Below are 19,405 nucleotides of genomic sequence, written 5' to 3' on the forward strand. Positions count from 1 at the left end.
CTTCTGCACATCAAAGGAAACTATTAGCAAGGTGAAAAGACAGCCTTCAGAATGGGAGAAAATAATAGCAAATGAAGCAACCGACAAACAACTAATCTCAAAAATATACAAGCAACTCCTACAGCTCAACTCCAGAAAAATAAATGACCCAATCAAAAAATGGGCCAAATAACTAAATAGACATTTCTCCAAAGAAGACATACAGATGGCTAACAAACACATGAAAAGATGCTCAACATCACTCATTATCAGAGAAATGCAAATCAAAACCACTATGAGGTACCATTTCACACCAGTCAGAATGCCTGCGATCCAAAAGTCTACAAATAATAAATGCTGGAGAGGGTGTGGAGAAAAGGGAACCCTCTTACACTGTTGGTGGGAATGCAAACTAGTACAGCCACTATGGAGAACAGTGTGGAGATTCCTTAAAAAACTGGAAATAGAACTGCCTTATGATCCAGCAACCCCACTGCTGGGCATACACACTGAGGAAACCAGAAGGGAAAGAGACACGTGTACCCCAATGTTCATCGCAGCACTGTCTATAATAGCCAGGACATGGAAGCAACCTAGATGCCCATCAGCAGATGAATGGATAAGAAAGCTGTGGTATATATACACAATGGAGTATTACTCAGCCATTAAAAAGAATACATTTGAATCAGTTCTAATGAGATGGATGAAACTGGAGCCTATTATACAGAGTGAAGTAAGCCAGAAGGAAAAACATAAATACAGTATACTAACGCATATATATGGAATTTAGAAAGATGGTAACAATAACCCGGTGTACGAGACAGCAAAAGAGACACTGATGTATAGACAGTCTTATGGACTCTGTGGGAGAGGGAGAGGGTGGGAAGATTTGGGAGAATGACATTGAAACATGTAAAATATCATGTATGAAACGAGTCGCCAGTCCAGGTTCGATGCACGATACTGGATGCTTGGGGCTAGTGCACTGGGACGACCCAGAGGGATGGTATGGGGAGGGAGGAGGGAGGAGGGTTTAGGATGGGGAACACATGTATACCTGTGGCGGATTCATTTTGATATTTGGCAAAACTAATACAATTATGTAAAGTTTAAAAATAAAATTAAAAAAAAAAAGAGAGACTTACTGCTGCTGCTGCTGCTGCTAAGTCGCTTCAGTCATGTCCTACATAAATAAATAAAAGGCACAGTACTGGCTGATGTGGGAGAGAAGAAAACAAGATAATGTTTCTCCCCAAAGGGTTTATTTGATTTCACTTATATAAACAATTTTAAAGTAAACCATCTAGAGCTCTCCCCAGCAGACAGAATGATGTTCCATACACGTCCCAGGCTCCAGTCCACTTGTATACCTCACTTCCCCATCATATGCAGCTCTGGACAAACACCAGAAAAGAGAACACAACACAAAGCCTTTCTGAGCCAGATTCTGGAAAGGCTTTCGCAGGGACAACCCTCTCCTCACAATAGCTCTGTTCTAAAGAAGGTAGCAGAGCATCTCTGCTGGGGTCCTGGCACTGCGTGAGGTTTGAGCCCCTACAGTGCTTGGACTGGACTCCGGTCAGCCTGGGTTTTAAATTTACTCTCAGTGTTAGATCATCCAGAGAGGGCCCTGGGCCTCTCTCCTCCTTGTGCATGTTCACTGTCTGGGGGATGATGCCCCAGCTCATGGTTTAAAATATCATCTGTGCACTCAACATTCCCAAACCGACATTCCCGCTAAGACCTTTCTCCCACACATTTCCAAACACTAACAGAACAAGTCTGTCTGCCTTGGATGCCCAATGCATCTTGGACTTAACCTGTCTGAATTGTACCTGCTGACGTGTCCCCTAGACCTACCACTCACAGTTCTTCCATCTCATGAGGGGCTTCAGCCTGAGCCACCTTGCCTGGCCATCCATCAGCCCATCCTGTTGACCCTGCCTTCAGAATATGCCCGAATCTGACCGCCTCTCACCACCTTCAATGCTGCTTCCCATGATCTTTCATCAAGAGAGGAAAAACAGCTTCCAAAGGTAAAGGAGAGGAGAAACAAGTCATCTGAAAAGGCATCTAAAAAATCCCCATTGGTTTAATTTGCTAAGTCTTCATAATTTATTTGAAATTTCAAATAACATTAATTGAGGTAGAAAATCTTTATTTTCAACTGAGAAACTGTTCAAGACTGGGATGGGCTACCACTTTTCTAATTTCTAAGTGACTCTAAGAGTTCCAGTATGTCATATCCAGTACTTCACTTAGAGCAGGCTTTTCTACACTTCTTCCTTCATATAAATATTTTTTCTTGGCACAGTATTTGTTACACACTTAAAAAGGTAAATAAAACCTAACCCCAAAGTATAGATTTTTGTTTGTTTGGAAGGTTCTGAACTTGACTTCTTGGCTCTGCCCCAGAACACAGTGAGTAAGGGGTAGGTTATAAGTGCATCACTTTCCAGTCCTGTGAGAACCTACCACACAAGCATCATCAGCAGTTCAGCAGCTCTTACTTACTATTTAAAAATCTCCCTTTCATCTACCTTTGTTCTTTTATAACTCTTCATATTAAATTTACTGGTTACTCACCATATGCCTGCCACTGAGCCAGGCAATTCACTCACTCAACAAATACTAAGTTTAACGAGTGCCATGAGATGTCTGAATAATAACCCCAGACACAGTCAAGTGGGCCTTAGGAAGCATCACTATGAACAAATCTAGTGGAGGTGATGGAATTCCAGTTCAGCTATTTCAAACCCTAAAAGATAATGCTGTTAAAGTGCTGCACTCAGTATGCCAGCAAATTTGGAAAACTCAGCAGTGGCCACAGGAATGGAAAAGGTCAGTTTTCATTCCAATCCCAAAGAACATCAATGCCAAAGAATATTCAAACTGTTGCACAATTGCCTCATCTCATACGCTTTATTTTTCTGGGCTCCAAAATCACTGCAGATGGTGACTGCAGCCATGAAATTAAAAGACGCTTACTCCTTGGAAGGAAAGTTATGACCAACCCAGATAGCATATTCAAAAGCAGAGACATTACTTTGCCAACAAAGGTCCATCTAGTCAAGGCTGTGGTTTTTCCTGTGGTCTTGTATGGATGGGACAGTTGGACTGTGAAGAAGGCTGAGCACCGAAGAATTGATGATTTTGAACTGTGGTGTTGGAGAAGACTCTTGAGAGCCCCTTGGACTGCAAGGAGATCCAACCAGTCCATTCTGAAGGAGATCAGCCCTGAGATTTCTTTGGAAGGAATGATGCTGAAGCTGAAACTCCAGTACTTTGGCCACCTCATGCGAAGAGTTGACTTATTGGAAAAGACTCTGATGCTGGGAGGGATTGGGGGCAGGAGGAGAAGGGGACGACAGAGGCTGAGATGGCTGGATGGCATCACTGACTCGATGTACGTGAGTCTGAGTGAACTCCGGGAGTTGATGCTAGACAGGGAGGCCTGGCATGCTGCGATTCATGGGGTCACAGAGAGTCAGACATGACTGAGCGACTGATCTGATGATCTGATACGCTAGCAAAAGAATGCTCAAAATTCTACAAGCCAGGCTTTAAGAGTACATGAACTATGAACTTCCAGATGTTCAAGCTGGTTTTAGAAAAGACAGAGGAACCAGAGATCAAATTGCCAACATCTGTTGGATCATATAAAAAGCAAGAAAGTTCCAGAAAAACAGCTCCTTCTTCTTAAAGAGATGGGAATACCACATCACCTGATCTGCCTCCTGAGAAATCTGTGTGCAGGAAGAAGCAACAGTTAGAACAGGACATGAAACAACGGACTGGTTCCAAATAGGGAAAGGAGTATGTCAAAGTTGTATATTGTCACCCTGCTTATTTAACTTATATGAAAAGTATATCATGTCAAATGCCAGGCTGGATGGAGCACAAGCTGGAATCAAGATTGCTGGGAGAAATATCAATAACCTCAGATACACTGATGGCACCACCCTTATGGCAGAAAGCGAAGAAGAACTAAAGAGCCTCTTGATGAAAGTGAAAGAGGAGAGTGAAAAACTTGGCTTAAAGCTCAACATTCAGAAAACAAAGATCATGGCATCCGGTCCCATCACTTCATGGCAAATAGATGGGGAAACAACGGAAACTTTATTTTCTGGGCTCCCAAATCACTGCAGATGGTGACTGCAGCCATGAAATTAAAAGACACTTACTCCTTGGAAGAAAAGCTATGACAAACCTAGACAGCATATTAAAAAGCAGAGACATTACTTTGCCAACAAAGGTCCATCTAGTCAAAGCTATGTTTTTTCCAGTAGTCACGTATGGATGTGAGAGTTGGACTATAAATAAAGTTGAGTGCTGAAGAACTGATGCTTTTGAACTGTGGTGTTGGAGAAGACTCTTGAGAGCCCCTTGGACTGCAAGGAGATCCAACCAGTCAATCCTAAAGGAAATCAGTCCTGAATATTCACTAGAAGGACTGATGCTGAAACTCCAATACTTTGGCCACTTGATTTGAAGAACTGACTCATTGGAAAAGACCCTGATGCTGGGAAAGATTGAAGGCAGGAGGAGAAGGGGACAACAGAGGATGAGACGGTTGGATGGCATCACTGATTCAATGGACATGAGTTTGAGCAAACTCCGGGAGTTGGTGATGGATAGGGAAGCCTGGCGTGCTGCAGTTTATGGGGTCACAAAGAGTCAGACATGACTGAGTGACTGAACTGAATTAAACTGAATAGCCCACGACCTTAATGAGTACATTCAGATCAACATATAAATAGGTGAGACACATGGTGTGTAGGTGGTGATGAAGATCGTGGAGAAAAATCAACCAGAGAAGTGGGTGGGGATGCTGCAGGGAGAGGCTGGGACCTCACTCCCAGGGCAGGAGGTCAAAGGAGGCGGGTCTGGAACAGAATCTTAGGGGAGGAGGAGCCAGCCTTTGGGAGTATTTCCTTTAACCCTCACAGTAACCAGATCGTAACGTCATAATGTCACAGTATTTCATAAATGACAAAGGCCACAGGATTAGGAATTGGAGAAATGGGATTTCAAACAAGGTCTTTATGACTCCCAAACCTTTGTTCTTAACCTCTACCTGCACTGCTTACAGATTTATCATAAGTAAAGACTGAATTCCACAGGCAACCATTTCCATCAGTCTACACAAAGGGAGATGCTGCAGAGTCAAAAATGTGGTATTTATACAGGAATGTCAAATGCTTTAACAGCCCTCTATTAGATATGGGTTAGGGGTGGGATTCAACTCAGTAACTTAATCTCCTTAGCCTGACATTCAATAATACTGGCTGTTCTAAAGCTGAGTCTTTGCAGACAGGACGTTGGCTCAATTCCAGGCATCAAATTGACTTTGGGGAGATTTTAATTTAGCCCAAATCCAACAAACGTGGCAGGCATCCCAGCTGCTCCTTTCGCACATGCAGATGAACATGACACAGTAGCTGGAACTAAAATTAAAGCCACCTAAAACACAGCCCACTGCAGGATGAATATTCAAACATCTGTTTGGACAAACTCATATCTCAAAAACTGAAAAAATATATATAGTTTTGGGAATATTTAAGGGACTTGAGGTGGAGACAGAACTCCAGTCTGCGCACTGCTGAGCATCAGAAAGAACATCATTTTCTCTCAGCTGTGAGGAAAGGTCACGCAGGAAAACAGCTCTTAAACCAAAAAGTAAAAGAAAACTCACACCATCTCATGGATATGTCATTCTAAGTGGTGGATTCCAGTCACCAGGAACAATTTTTGAGCTAGATTCTGCTAGAACTTGAACCTGTCTCCTGAGCTTAGGCCAAATCCCAGACTGTCTCCTAAGTAGAAGCGATGCTAACTCCTTCTGGCCTCAGCCACTGCTCCCAGCACAGGGCACGTTATAAACATTGCTCTCTATACAGTGAGGACAAGCTTCATGTCCCGAGCCATAAGCTACGGGAGTGACTGGCACAGGACGGGTCCAGAGGGCTCAGTGAGCTGAGCAGTGAGAGTGGTGGGGGCGCAGGCCCCTGCGACCCTCCCCAGACATGCAGGCAGCACCACATACGGCTGTGTACCAGCTTCGGGGCCTCGCACCCAGAGGCCACGGGTCCTTGAAGCCTAGCTCAGGAACTTCTATTCTAGCCAGGGTGCTTACCAGTTACCCATACTGACTCCAACCAGCAGCCCATCACAGGGGCTTAGTAAAGCTGCCTTAAACATAAATTAATAGGTTATAACAAATACTAAGCAAAGACAATCTTCTAGGCTAAATTTAGAAAAATGATGAGATTCTTAGTATCATGTACAATATATATGTTTATATACTGATCATATGTTTCATATATTCTCTCTCTCACACACACAAACACACACACAACTTCCTGAGCCTGAAAGAACTGTAACTGTACACACTTGTGAGCTGCTCTGGGTATACAGAGTTGACTACAACCCAAACCCCCCTGAAATCAGGAAAGAAGAGGAAAAGCGTTAACATGTGTTCACGTGGAGCCTGGTGGCTCTTGTTTCTCTCCAGCTCACTGGCCCTTCAGTACCCAGAACTGGCAGCCAGAGGCACGGAACCCCAGCTGGCACTCTGCAGGCCGAGAGCTGCCTGTCAGAGCTGGTCACTGGCCTCCTGCCTGGATGCCTACAGTTCAAGACTCTCCTAGATGTTCATTGCCTGAGTGTCCTAAATGCACTGGTCTGGAGCAGACTGTCCAAGGGCACACTGCCACGCACCTCCTCCTGCCGCCCACCTCCTGTCCTCTCCACCAGGCAGAGCAGGAGAGGTTTCTCTGCTGGGACCCCAGGATCCAAGCACGGTGTCTGCATCACAGTGGATGTGGCAGCCACGTACCTTTGCATAATGGATGGACAACTCTAAAAGAAGCCTGGTGAGCAGGAAGGCCTAGCAGCATCCAGGGAAAACAGCTACCCTCCAAAAGCAGCTCCTTATTTTATAATAAAACCAGATTAACCATCTAAGGCCCCCAATGTGAACAGTGTTCCAATGAGAGACGGTTGCCAGCAAGGCTCAAAGGCACAGAGTAGCCATGAGGGTCATGTTACCACCTCCGTGGTCAGTGTGACAAACACATGTTCAGGGATCTGGAGGCCTCCCATGCTGTGCCTGAGAACCCCTCGTTCCCCGAGAATCAAGGGATGGATGCAGAGCACAGCCTGTGCCCCGAGCACTTGGAGTGGGGAGACAGCCCCAGGACCCTGTTCCAAGTTTATTCTCAATTTAACTTTAACCCTGAGGTGCTGTTTCGTTCTCTTTACTGGTCTCTAGAACATTCCCAACTTTAAACTTCCCAGTAAGCAAGACTCCTTTTTCCCAGTAAGGTTGTGAACAACAGAAAATTGTTTTGTGAATGGATTTTAAAAACGAGGGACCAGTGCACACGAGGGGAGTAACACATTTCTCCTGGTGACTCTCATGCTCTGACCAGGGGGGTCAGGAGGACTGGAACTTGACCTCAAGCAGCGCTTTCCCTCCTTGCAGGTGAAGTGTCACTGCAACATGCCTCAAACTTTTCCTAGTTTTCCGACCCTGTGAAGACAGGCACACACTGTTTTGAAGAGTTAACAGAAGAAACAAGCATCCCAACAGAAGTTACTCACTGTCAGACAGGAAGTGGTCAAGCTGGCGCCCAGCCGTGGACTGACACTTACTGGTCATGCCTAGTGTCGGGAACTGCTCTGTCCATCCGCAGCTTATCGCTCTCCACTTGGTTGAACTTGTTGCGGGCATAGGGGTCCTGCCCGGAGCGGACCATTGTCCCGCCAACGTAAGCCTCCTGGTTAAAGTCCCGCCATCGCACTTTCCCTGCAAGGAGCAGAGCAGAGAGTGTGGGATGTGGGCATGAGGGACCAGAGAGCTTGGCACATGGGCCGCGCATCAGCGTGACTTCAAGGAGCAGTGCCAGGGCTGCAGCTGATGGCAATTTGAACCAACGGGCTACCCGAGAATGGCCCGAACAAGCAGCAGTAACTGAAATGTTATAGTTTGCAATGTGAAAGTTAAAACCCAGATTTCAAGCATTTGTCCAGTGAACAGAATTCTATGCCCAAATATCCAGGAGAATGGCACCACTTACACTTCATACAAAAAGAAATACTATGCTTGTTCCACCTTCCCAGGGATTACGGTAACACCAAAAAGCACCTCAGACACGGTGACAAAGTTTCTGAACAAATGAAAGTAAGGTATCCCATCATGTGACAACACGTATCCTCCAAACACCATCAAAAGAATGCCATGTTCCTTTCTCTATTGCAGAGATGAGGAAACTGAGATGCAGTTATATGTGACTTGTTCCAGGTTGTAGAGTAAATTTTCTGTATAAAAGCCCATCCGCTTCCTGTTACAATTGTCCTGCAAGGTCAAAAGCCCCATCTCATCTCAGCTGGTTGCCATGGAAATGATGCTGGGGGGTCACAAAGGTCTGGCCTCTCAAACGGGAAAGCAATTCTAAAACCCATGAGACCCCAAACCGTGAGCAATTCTCAGTCTCTGATAAACACTGGGTTACAGGAGCCAGCCCCCTGCCTGCATTCTCTTCAGCCTAAGCTAAAATGTTTCCAGCACACGTTTTTCATGCTGACAGCCCTAGAAGTACCTATGGATCCTCCACTCTCCCCACTTCTGCCTTCACCCTGGGCTCCAGCACTCCAGCCCGTCCTCCTCACCACATGAGCTCACCTCTCCCCGGCTACACGAATCAGAAGCCCTGCCAAAACCTACCCCAGCAGCACTGACCCAGAATGCAAATAGGCTGGTTCCCATTAAACTAACTTGTTTAATGGCCTGAAAACTCTTCACTGCAACAAGGAACTTGGAAGTATAGTGCCCCATCCCAAGCCAGAGAAAGGACCATCGCCCAGGAGATGCTGTCTCTAGTTCTGCTTCTTGCCTGGAGAACTAGGCTCAGCAGGAAGTGGCCTGGTTGGTGGGGGGTGGAAGGGGGTGTCCTGTGTATAGGGGTTGGGATCAAGGCCCCTGCTGAGTTCCTGGCCCTTCAATCCCCCTGTGCCATGAGACCCCCGAACCCCTTCTGCAATAAGGCAGCAGAGGGCTTTAGGGATGACTCACGTGGATCATCTCTGGGGCTGGGGGTGTCGCTGTCTTGGCCTCACCAGATGTTGACTGTGTGCTAGGGATTTCATTGGCTCCTGCAGGTACATCAACAAAAACAGAGCTGATGCCTGCCTGTGAAAGTCATGCTCTGGGAGACTGGTGGTGGGGTGGCGGGTACAAACAAGAATATAATGACCATGCTAGCAACTGTAGCACTGAAACCTGAGCTAAGTACTCAGATAGTGAGGACTGTGGTTCTAGGGAGGCATCTAACAGAGGAGCCTGGTCTAGATGTGAAGAGGGGCCAGGAGAGGCCCCTGGGGAAGGAGCATCTGAGCTGAGATCTGAGGGACCACGGAGCAGTGGAACAGAAGCTGTCACAAGACCCTACTGCTCTTCATACCCAAGACGGCGGGACACACTCAGGAGCTCTCCTCAGTGACCCCTGCCCTCTGACACGACGGCCTTTACAGCACTCCTGGGGGCCCTGCCTGGCCTGGTGGCAGCTAATTTCCCAAGGCACACACCATTTTACTGGAGACAAGTGATAAATGACCTTTCTTTTATAAAAGCTTAGCAATATATCAGAGACTGCAGGGACTTTCAAACGTATTTGACTATGACACACAGCTCACATCGTGGCCTGGACATCATGCTGTAAACACACAGAGGTGAAATGAAGGTTTCCTTCCTCGCTACCTGTGAACACATACATTCTATTGTTTCATGTGGGTGTGACTCACAAAACTGCCTCCACACTCTATCTATTGTTGTTCAGTTGCTAAGTCATGTCTGACTCTTCACAACCCCATAGACTGCAGCATGCCAGGCTTCCCTGTCTTTCACTATCTTCCAGAATTTGCTCAGATTCATGTCCATTGAGTTGGTGATGCTATCTAATCATCTTATCCTCTGCCACCCTCTTCTCCTTTTGCATTCAACCTTTCCCAGCATCGGGGTTTTTCCCGATGAGTCAGTGGGTAAAGAATCCACCTGCAATGCAGGAGACACAGGAGATGTGGGTTTGATCCCAGAGTTGGGAAGATCCCGTGGACAAGAGAATGGCAACCCACTCTAGTATTCTTGCCTGGAGAATCCCACAGCAGAGAAGCCTGGTGGGCTACAGTCCCTGGGGTCGCAAAGCAACTCAGCACACATGGCTCCACCCTCTAAGAATGTGGGTTACAGGACCAGTGATTTCTGCATTACAGAGCTGCCAGGGCTGGAGCAGGAAAAGGCAGCCAAAGCAGCGTTCTCAGAGGGAGCATGTGCCCGGGTGCAACCCCAGGCAGTAAGGCAAGAAGCAGACGTGGAGGTAACTTGGGACTGGGCAGCTAAGGCAGAGGCTGGAGAGAGTTGAAACTACAGACACCGTGTCTGAATATACTGACATAAAAAACTACACTTATAAATCACCTTGTATTTTTATCACATTTTAAAATCTTAGAGCTTTAGAATAAGAGTTTCAAAAAAATTACATGAAAATTTAGTGAAATGGACCTGGCTAAGCAGAAGCAGTGGACAGAAAATACCCCACAGATACGAAACTTTTCATGAGAAAGCAGAAGAAGCCAGCTTCAACACTGAGACAACAGGAAAACAGAAGAGGCACTGAAACAGCAGGAGGGGAGAAAAGGACCCTCACCCCAAGAAGGGCTGTGGAAACTGCTCGCTTGTTACAAGGGCTTCTAAAGATCTTGATGAGGAGATTCATTTCCAGCAGACAGACCTTCAAAGCTAAAGGAGGAACGGTGTGACCCCGAGCGTTGACACCTCTGGTTCCACACAAGGTGAGGCTTCCTGACAGTTCCGCCAGGCTTCCCCCGCTCCCAGCCCTCGAGCAACCCCCCAGCCCCCTTTTGTGGACACACGCAGCCACTCAAGTCCTCCCCACTCTTCAAGGCCAAGCTCGTCTCCTGGGTCCCTGCTACACCATTTCTCCCAGGGTGAGGAACGGGCTCCTGGGGGGCATGGACAAGCCCTCTACCTTGACCCCAGCCCAGGATGGCAGTGGGGAAGCGCCAAGCGAGACCTGAGTCACTCAGAAGAAGGCCTGGCCCCGCAGGCAGTCTCCCGCTGACCCCGGCCCTGAGGACTGCTCTCACACACGCTGGACGCTGGCTTGAGACCTCCTTCCACTGGCTTGCAGGCATTTTCTAAACGGCGCCCTCTCAAGCCATTTTTCCATCCGCTCAACAAGGAGTCACAGAAGCCAGGCTTCAGGGGCAGCATCTCTGCCTCTGCCTACATTAATTACCATATCCCTACTCTGGTCAGCCTTGTTCCGAGGCCCTCCACGGTGACCTGTAAACTCTTACGGAACCACAGACCACCCCCCACTGGCCACAAAGAGCCCAAGCCGAGTATGCGCACACACGAGAAACTGTGATACTAGAAGGCAGGGCTGTTTTAATTCATTTACTCCAGCCTGCCGGCTGCCTAGCTGCCTCCCAGGGTGGCCACCTCCTCCAGGAAGCCTCTCTGGAATCCTCAGCTGCAGTTCCTCCCCAGGGCCTTCCTCACTCACAGCTCCATCCTGAAAAGGGTTTTCTCTCACACCTATTGTCAGAGGGCCTCACAGTTTTTACCACTCCTTCATCTAATAACTAACTCAAAATTGTGCCAAGGCACAGCTCAAGTCTGCCCACTTCTAACTGCTGTTTGCCCTGCTCTGCTGGCACCTTGCTGGCTCAGGGTCCCCAGGAACCCTGTGCCCTGTCTCCATATGGTCTGGACTCGGAGACACGCTCATTTAAAGCATTCAGTATCCTCCTAACAGCATCTTTGTACCTCTTTCCAGTCTGGTCATCAAGATCCAGGTGAAGACAGGAATAAGCGGTCCTAAGGTGAGGACCTCCTGCCTCTCCTACCACCGGGCCACTCTGCCAGACACACCATCCACTGGCCGCCCTGTCATTACACACACTGCTCCCTGGCCCAGCAATTCCTTCTCTTCTTCCTTTCCCATCTCTGACTTACTAGGCAAACCTGCCACTAACATTCTTCCTGTTACATCTGCTGTCCCTCACAAGGCTTTGCAGTTGATACATCCTGGAATCCAGAGTTTCTTCTCTCTTCTCCTTATCCACCCATCGGCCTTAAGTTACATTGTCTTTCCAGAATCTTTTTCTTCCTAGTTGAGTTTTGGGGTTTACCCTCCTATCCATCTTATCTAGACTGGAGAACAGCACAGCATCTTTGGAGCAGAGGCTAGCTGGGGATCATAACATGCATGATCCAGTGCCTGCATGGGATGCGGAGGTCAGGGGGGTCCCAGGTCTGTGCCCTGTGGGGTCTGGGCAAGGCTGGTTCAGACACGGTCTCAAGTGCCTCTCAGGACACCACTGTCATAGGAATGCACATTCTAAGCTCCAAATAACCAATCCTCAAATTACCATTTAGAGAAGACGCTTTTATATTCAGGAAATCGCTTGCCTTTGGATGATGTGTTCGATTAACTTTTAAAATATTACTACACTTCCAAACACTGTCATTTTTTCTCAAAATTTTTATTTTTACTAAACCTCATATTTAAAGAAAACAATGATGTAAATCTATGAAAATGAGCGCTCAAAGGATTAATACCACAAAACATTTGGCAACACCAAAACATACACGGTCTTCAGCTGAGAGCCCTCTCAGGCGTGTCAGCCCTGTGGTAGATCAGGACCCTCTGACGCACACCCCGGGGCAGCCTCGTCGTCTGCATCAGCAGATTCAAGAGGGGAGGTGACAGGCCCTGCTGGCGCAGCCCTGCCCGCCAGGGGGCGGGGGTGGCGCGAGATGTCTGGACTCTGCTCTGGCAACACAGCCACACAGCAAATCTTCACTCAATTCTCCCCGGGAAGGACAGCTTAAACAAACTGAAAGCCTGCCTGTGTGAAACAGCGAGCCTCTTCTGGGAAAGCAGCCAAGAAGGGAAATAGAATGAATTTTAAATCAAAGGACAAAGCTCTCCAATTTATTTTAACCTCTCAGTTGATCTCAGATTGAATGTAATTTTACTATGCTTAAAAGGAAACAATTCCTCATATTCTTCCTCTAGAAGGTCATAATGTTGCGCCAGGAAAGAGAAGACCAGGGAAAGCCCAGAATTACAAACAAATGTGTCCATTTAAATGACAAAGATAAGTAAATGATACTATTATTTGTCTTTATTATTTGTGTGACAGGCTTTTCCACCTATGAGACACTGTCTCCTGAAATAAGGGATCCTACGCAATTCATTTTTAAGGATGAAAAAATAAAAAATTCCAAGAGCGATTAAAAGCTAGTTAGAAGACAATATAAGAAAAAAAAATCAGATGCTATAGGGTAAATACTCTAAATTTATTTACAATTCTTTGGACTGCCAAAATAACTAAAACCCACTGTGAAACACTATGGTTTGCATTACGAGGTCTATACCTGGCTTGAAATCAAGGAATCTTCATATACATATTTCTTTTCCAAACGGTAAATAGAAATTCCTCCTCCTCCCTCTATGAGTAACAGTGTCTAAACACAATAAATTTAGTTCACTGTGTATGGTTTTTCATCCCGAATATTAGTAAAAGTATCAAAGCGAACCTCCTGCTCAGAATTGGGGCTGATACTTGAACGACAGGAGGAGAAAGAAGGGCCCACCCACCAGCGCCCACAGGACAGCAGCCCCACACGGCCCTGCCCAGCACACAGCACCCTGCAGAGCATGTGCCGCCACCACAGCCTGCGTGTTGTTTAGTCGCTCAGTCGTGTCCAGCTCTTGGCAATCCCATGAACTGTAGACCGCCAGGCTCCTCTGTCCATGGGGATTTCCAGGCAAGATGACTGGAGCAGGTTGCCATTTTCTCCTCCAGGGGATATTCTTAGTCCAGGGACTGAACTCTGTCTCCAGCAAGTCTCTTGCACTGCAGGCATATTCTTTACTCCTGAGCCACCAGGGACGTCACTACAGTTTCCACTGTGCTAACTGGGCAACTGAGATGCGGAAGTTAAACCACAAAATGGAACCACAACTCAAACCTGGGTCTCTCTCTTCTCAAAGTTGTGTTCCTTCCATTGTGGCTGACAACTCACTTTGAAGTGGGTGGAACTGTAACCAAGCACCAAAAAGCATCCCCGCAGTGCAGGCCCCATTCCTTCCTTCCAGAGGGCACCAGCCTCCCCCGCCCCATCCTGGCACACTGAGTGGAGGAGGTGGGGCCTCTCCTAAAGGCTGATGTCATGTGTTGAAGTCAGAAGGCACCAGGGATATGGATGTGAAGAGCTCTTCGTTAAACCCCCAACATGCAGCCAGCCAGAGCTGCCAGCCTGCACTTCCTTCTACAACAATACTGCTTCCCTGCAACTTCCACTCTCTGGAGTCTCAAATAAAAAGAAAAAAAAAATAGCCTCAGCCTCTTCTCTGTGGCACCTTTTCAAATATTTGGGCATCATGATCCCATTTTGCCCTTCTCACCCCTCTGTAAAAACATCCATTTAAGTGTTCTTCATCAGATGTTGTTCCAGCCTCCTCCCCATCTGAGTCATCATCATCTGGACCTACTTGAATTTATAAGCACCTCTGAACACCCTGTGCCCAGACAGAATGAAATATGTGAGGGGTGGGCGACAGCACAGAGGACACTGGATGCTGTTGGAATTGTTCTGGGCATTACGTTTCTACTAACACAGCTCAGAGTCATGTTGCTTTAGGAGCTCCACCCCTACTCTGGCTACTGACCTGAACTAAGTCCTTTGTTTTGCTTTCTTACTCATTGGAAGGGGGGACAACAGAAGATTTGTTTTTAATGTTGGCTAGGGGGCAAGGTATAGGTACCCTCTAGAAGACAACTTGGCCATTAATATTACAAAAAAAAAAAAAATCCTTAAACGCATGTATTGCTACTGATCCTGCAATTTCACTTTAGGGAATTCATTTCAAGAAAATAATTAGGTATACATGTGTTCCACATGTATACCTGTGGTGGATTCATTATGATATTTGGCGAAACTAATACAATTATGTAAAGTTAAAAAATAAAATAAAATTTAAAAAAATTAAAAAGAAAATAATTAGGGACACACAGATTTATAAGACTTACATATAAAGATACTGGCTGGAAACCTTGTGTGTCCTATAACATAGGAAAAACTCAATATAGCTTATAGTAAGTGATGCATGTTGTCATTTAACACGCAGGAGTTATTTAAGGACACAAGAAGGTATTTATGACATATTACCTTAGTAAGAAATAGGCAAGAACAGTGTAGTACCGTATCTGTAATAATCTGGATGTAAGCAGATAGTAGGGGCTGCCTGTCACCCGTCCTGAGCTATTTCAGGAGGAAGGTGGAGGAGGGGGCCCCTCTCAGAGACCTGGCGAGAACCTCAAGGTGCTGTTGCTGGGAGAGAGGCGTATGTGTGGGTAGACTGCCCAGTTAATCCTCAAGATCTTGGGCAGTGTTATCCATCTAGTAGATGACTTGGAACGTGGCACAGTGGCGATGTGTGGACAGAGGGGCCCAAAGGCCCAGGAGATAGTGTTGGACTCAAGAGATCGAGGTGTCTGGGCTCAGGCCTCCATGCTGGGCTTGGAGCACCTGAGAGGCTGCAGAGACCGCTCACCGCAGCCATGGGGGTGAGTGCGCCCAGGTGTCCGCCCAGTGGAAGACTGGGGAACACGCGGTGGGAGAGCCGCAGTCATTAAGAGGTGGTAGAATTATATGTCGGAGAAGGCAATGGCACCCCACGCCAGTACTCTTGCCTGGAGAATCCCATGGACGGAGGAGCCTGGTAGGCTGCAGTCCACGGGGTCGCTAAGAGTCGGACACGACTGAGCAACTTCACTTTCACTTTTCACTTTCATGCACTGGAGAAGGAAATGGCAACCCACTCCAGTGTTCTTGCCTGGAGAATCCCAGGGACGGGGGAGCCTGGTGGGCTGCCGTCTATGGGGTCACATAGAGTCAGACACGACTGAAGTGACTTAGCATAGCATAGCATAGCATAGAATTATATGTGAATACAATGCTCTTATTTTTGCTTGTCTGAATTTCTTAAATTTTCTCTGAATTTCTTAAAATTTCTAAGAGGAAACATCATTGTTGTTTAGTTGCTAAGTCATGTCCAACTAGCTCTGTGACCCCATGCTCCTGGCAGCCTGGCAGGCTCCTCTGTCCATGGAATTTTCCAGGCAAGAATATTGGAGTGGGGTGGCATTTCCATCTCCAGGGAATCTTCCTGACCCAGAGATCGAACTCACATCTCCTGCATTACAGGCAGATTATTTACCGTTGAGCCACTGAGGTTATTTGCTTTTAAAATGCTTCTCTAGGGATACTCAGAGCTGCTTCCTTTCCTGACGAGGACACTGGGCAGACCCCGGGGCCTCAGGCCTGGGTCGCAGGAGGCACGTGGTGTTAGCTGTCCCTTGGCTGCTGCACATGCTACCAGAGGACGTGGCTCGTGGCGTCCGGGTGCCGAGGGGCAGTGGAGGACTGTGCAGCCTTGAGAAGGAGGGAGACGCTGACACACGCTGTCTGCCACGGGGATGCTGTCGCAAGCGAAACAAGCCTGTCACAGGAGACAGAATACCACGTGACCCCACATGGGCGGGGCCTGGAAGAGAGGGGCGGCTGCAGGGGCTGGAGAGGGGATGGGGAGTCCGTGTTTAATGGGGGACAGAGTCTCCGTTTGAGAAGATGAGAAAGCTCTGGAGGTGGATGGAAATGGCCGTGGCAGACAAGGTGAATGTACTTAATTGCCACTGACCTCTGTACTTCAAAATGGTTAAAATGGTAAATTTTATGTTATATATATTTGAACATGATTTTTTTTGAAAAGCACAATGCTGGAACCCATGAAATCCCTCAGGAGGAGGAGAGGTCAGGGGAGCAGTCCTCCTGACCCTGAAACATAGCATTGGAAAAGCTGTTTGAGAAAATGTACACAAGACATTCCGGCCAATTCTATTCAAGGTCATCTAACCAATCTGAAAAATCCCAGTTCAAGTCGAGTTTATCGTATGTGCCAAGTACACACACAGCTGGTTTACCTCACTGCTCTTCCCTGGGAGGCAGAACCGCTAAACATGTGAGCATCAGTGGCAACTCAGACCCAGGATTTAAGGCCTGCTACACACTTCGCCATTCCCATTTCATTCATCTTTACACGAACGTAATTTCTGCTTTTTGACATCAAGTGTCTCTGGTGATGAACCAGCAGCGGGTGAGAGGGGTGGGGTGAAGATCCAGCCAAGGATGGGAAGGACCTCCTAGATTCCCCAAAACCTAACCAGGACTCTCCTTTCCACACTCTCTATACCCACTCTCCAAGGTTCACCCCCTCACACGAGGTTTCCAATGAACACAAGAGTAACACTGAGGTCTTGTAAAATCAAGAAGAAAATCTGCTCTCAGAGGGCATGTCTTCTAAGGATGGGAGCTCCTGGGCAAGAACCTCCACCAACAGCTATCCTCAAAGCCGGTGCCGGCCGTTCAAATGCAACTGGCCTGTTCCTTCTGTGTCACCTGCTACCCTGCCAACCAGTCTCACCAATCAGATCAGAGATGCTGAGGAGACAAGAGAAGGAGATACAGGAGGGAGAATTACAAAGAGAAACTGATTTTTCAAACCCAAAAGCTTTTTCTGCACCCAGGGAAAAAAGATAAAACTTATCTCCATTAGACAGATTTTCAAAAAAACAAAAAACTGGTGAATAAATACTCCGTTTGAAACACTTTGGAAATCAGTATTTGAAAAAAAAGAAATCCAGTGCTTCCAGCTGGAAAACATGATGAAGTAGAAATGATGGGCACAGAATCTAAGGGCAAAAGTTCTCCATCCTGGACTTGAAATGCTTTTGCCTACAGGGTGTGTGGTTAAAGAACACTGGAGGCTGTTGCCTTGGGGCATCACTGCTATCTTACATCTGGCTCCTGCATCTCTCAGTGGGCCAGGCTGAGTCACCAGGTTGTGGGCCACCACCTTCTTCCCATCTGCCAGACATCCAACACCTAGAACACAGGAAGCCACGGCATTCCCAAACAACCTACTCAGAGTGCAAAGCGCTGTGACCAGTGGTTCCTTGCAGACCACAGAATTCTGTCCATGCCCATCATTCTCGGAGAAAATATACTTCTTAACCATAACAAAATAGTTTCTAAAGGAAAAAAACCACACATATGATGGATGAGTAAGAAAAAACATTTTAAACAAGAAAAGAAGATAAAGTCCTTTAAAGGCAAAATAAAAGGATTTGGTGCATTCATCAAAAGTTATTAGTAGTATTTCAAACAAGAGGAAAATCAGTACATTCCTATCTCTTTAAAGATAAAGAAATCAACTGTATAACAGTTAAGAACATGAAACCCGGGTCAGTGCCACATCGATTTTAACTACTGGGTCAGACTATAGCAAGTAGTTACATGTAGGACATGTCCTGAAGACAGCTTCTCCCTCTCTCTGCAATATGCCTGAAAGTCCAAGAGAACACTTGGTTTTATTAATATAAGACAACCCACAGAAAATCTCTCATTAATCCACATAGCAGAAGTACATCCTATTATTATAATAAAGAAACACTTATTAGCTAACTGTTCCATTCAGATGCTCCCCACTACACAGGTAAAGCCTGTCTCACGTAGGAAGGAGCTGTGTTTGGGGCTTCCGACTCAGTGCGGAGAGAGGGGGCAGATCTAATGCAGATGTCTAACACACACACATGCTCCCAAGTCGAGAGCAGCTGGAACCTGTGCTGGGTGTTACACAGGCCTGGACTCCCTGGACTGACAGTGTCCCAGAAAGAAACACTAATAATCAAACTCTCTGTCACTATTAAAGCAAAATTTCATGCACTAACTTCCTGTTTTCAGGAGTTTGTAAGTTATTACTCTAACCCAACAGATAAACAAGCTGAAAAGCCAACAAGTCCTCTCAGATTGCTCAGAGAAGTGAGGTTACAGGGCAAACTGCTGCTCCCAAAACTGGGGAGACCAGCTGGTGAATACAGAGAATCACAAACTTCCCAGAGCAGCAACCGGGGGGGAGGCAGAGCCTGAGGAGGAAACTTGAGCTGCAGGATGAAGGACTGGAGGCTCGCTGTGGATGAGCCCGAGTGCTAAGGTCAGGGGCCCCCACACTCCCGTGAGTTTTACCTCCAGGAGCTTAACCAGGTTTCCCAGAGTGACTACTGGAGATAGAACCCCTCATGCCTCCAGTGGAGGAGGGGAAGGAGCTGTTCTGAAAGAGAAGGCGCACTCTGGTGGCTCAGCAGTAAAGAATCCACCGGCAATGCAGAAGATGTGGTTTCGTTCCCTGAGTCAGGAAGATCCCCTGGAGTGGGAAATGGCAACCCACTCCAGTATTCTTGCCAGGAAAATCCATGGACAGAGGAGCCAGAT

At 46.9% G+C, this 19,405-nt stretch overlaps 1 protein-coding gene across 1 annotated transcript in view; it reads right to left on the reverse strand.

Annotated features, from left to right (window-relative positions):
- Window positions 1–19,405, reverse strand: part of GALNT2 (polypeptide N-acetylgalactosaminyltransferase 2) — a 191,255-nt gene that overhangs the window by 65,282 nt on the left and 106,568 nt on the right. The window contains exon 3 of the mRNA XM_086381343.1: window positions 7,636–7,789. Within this exon, the coding sequence (XP_086237469.1) occupies window positions 7,636–7,789 (154 nt within the window). The remainder of the gene's footprint in view (window positions 1–7,635; window positions 7,790–19,405) is intronic.

Source organism: Bos grunniens, chromosome 28 (genome assembly GCF_055505025.1).
Source record: "Bos grunniens cultivar Pamir isolate PY7600 chromosome 28, Bosgru_T2T1.0, whole genome shotgun sequence".
Taxonomy (NCBI): domain Eukaryota; kingdom Metazoa; phylum Chordata; class Mammalia; order Artiodactyla; family Bovidae; genus Bos; species Bos grunniens.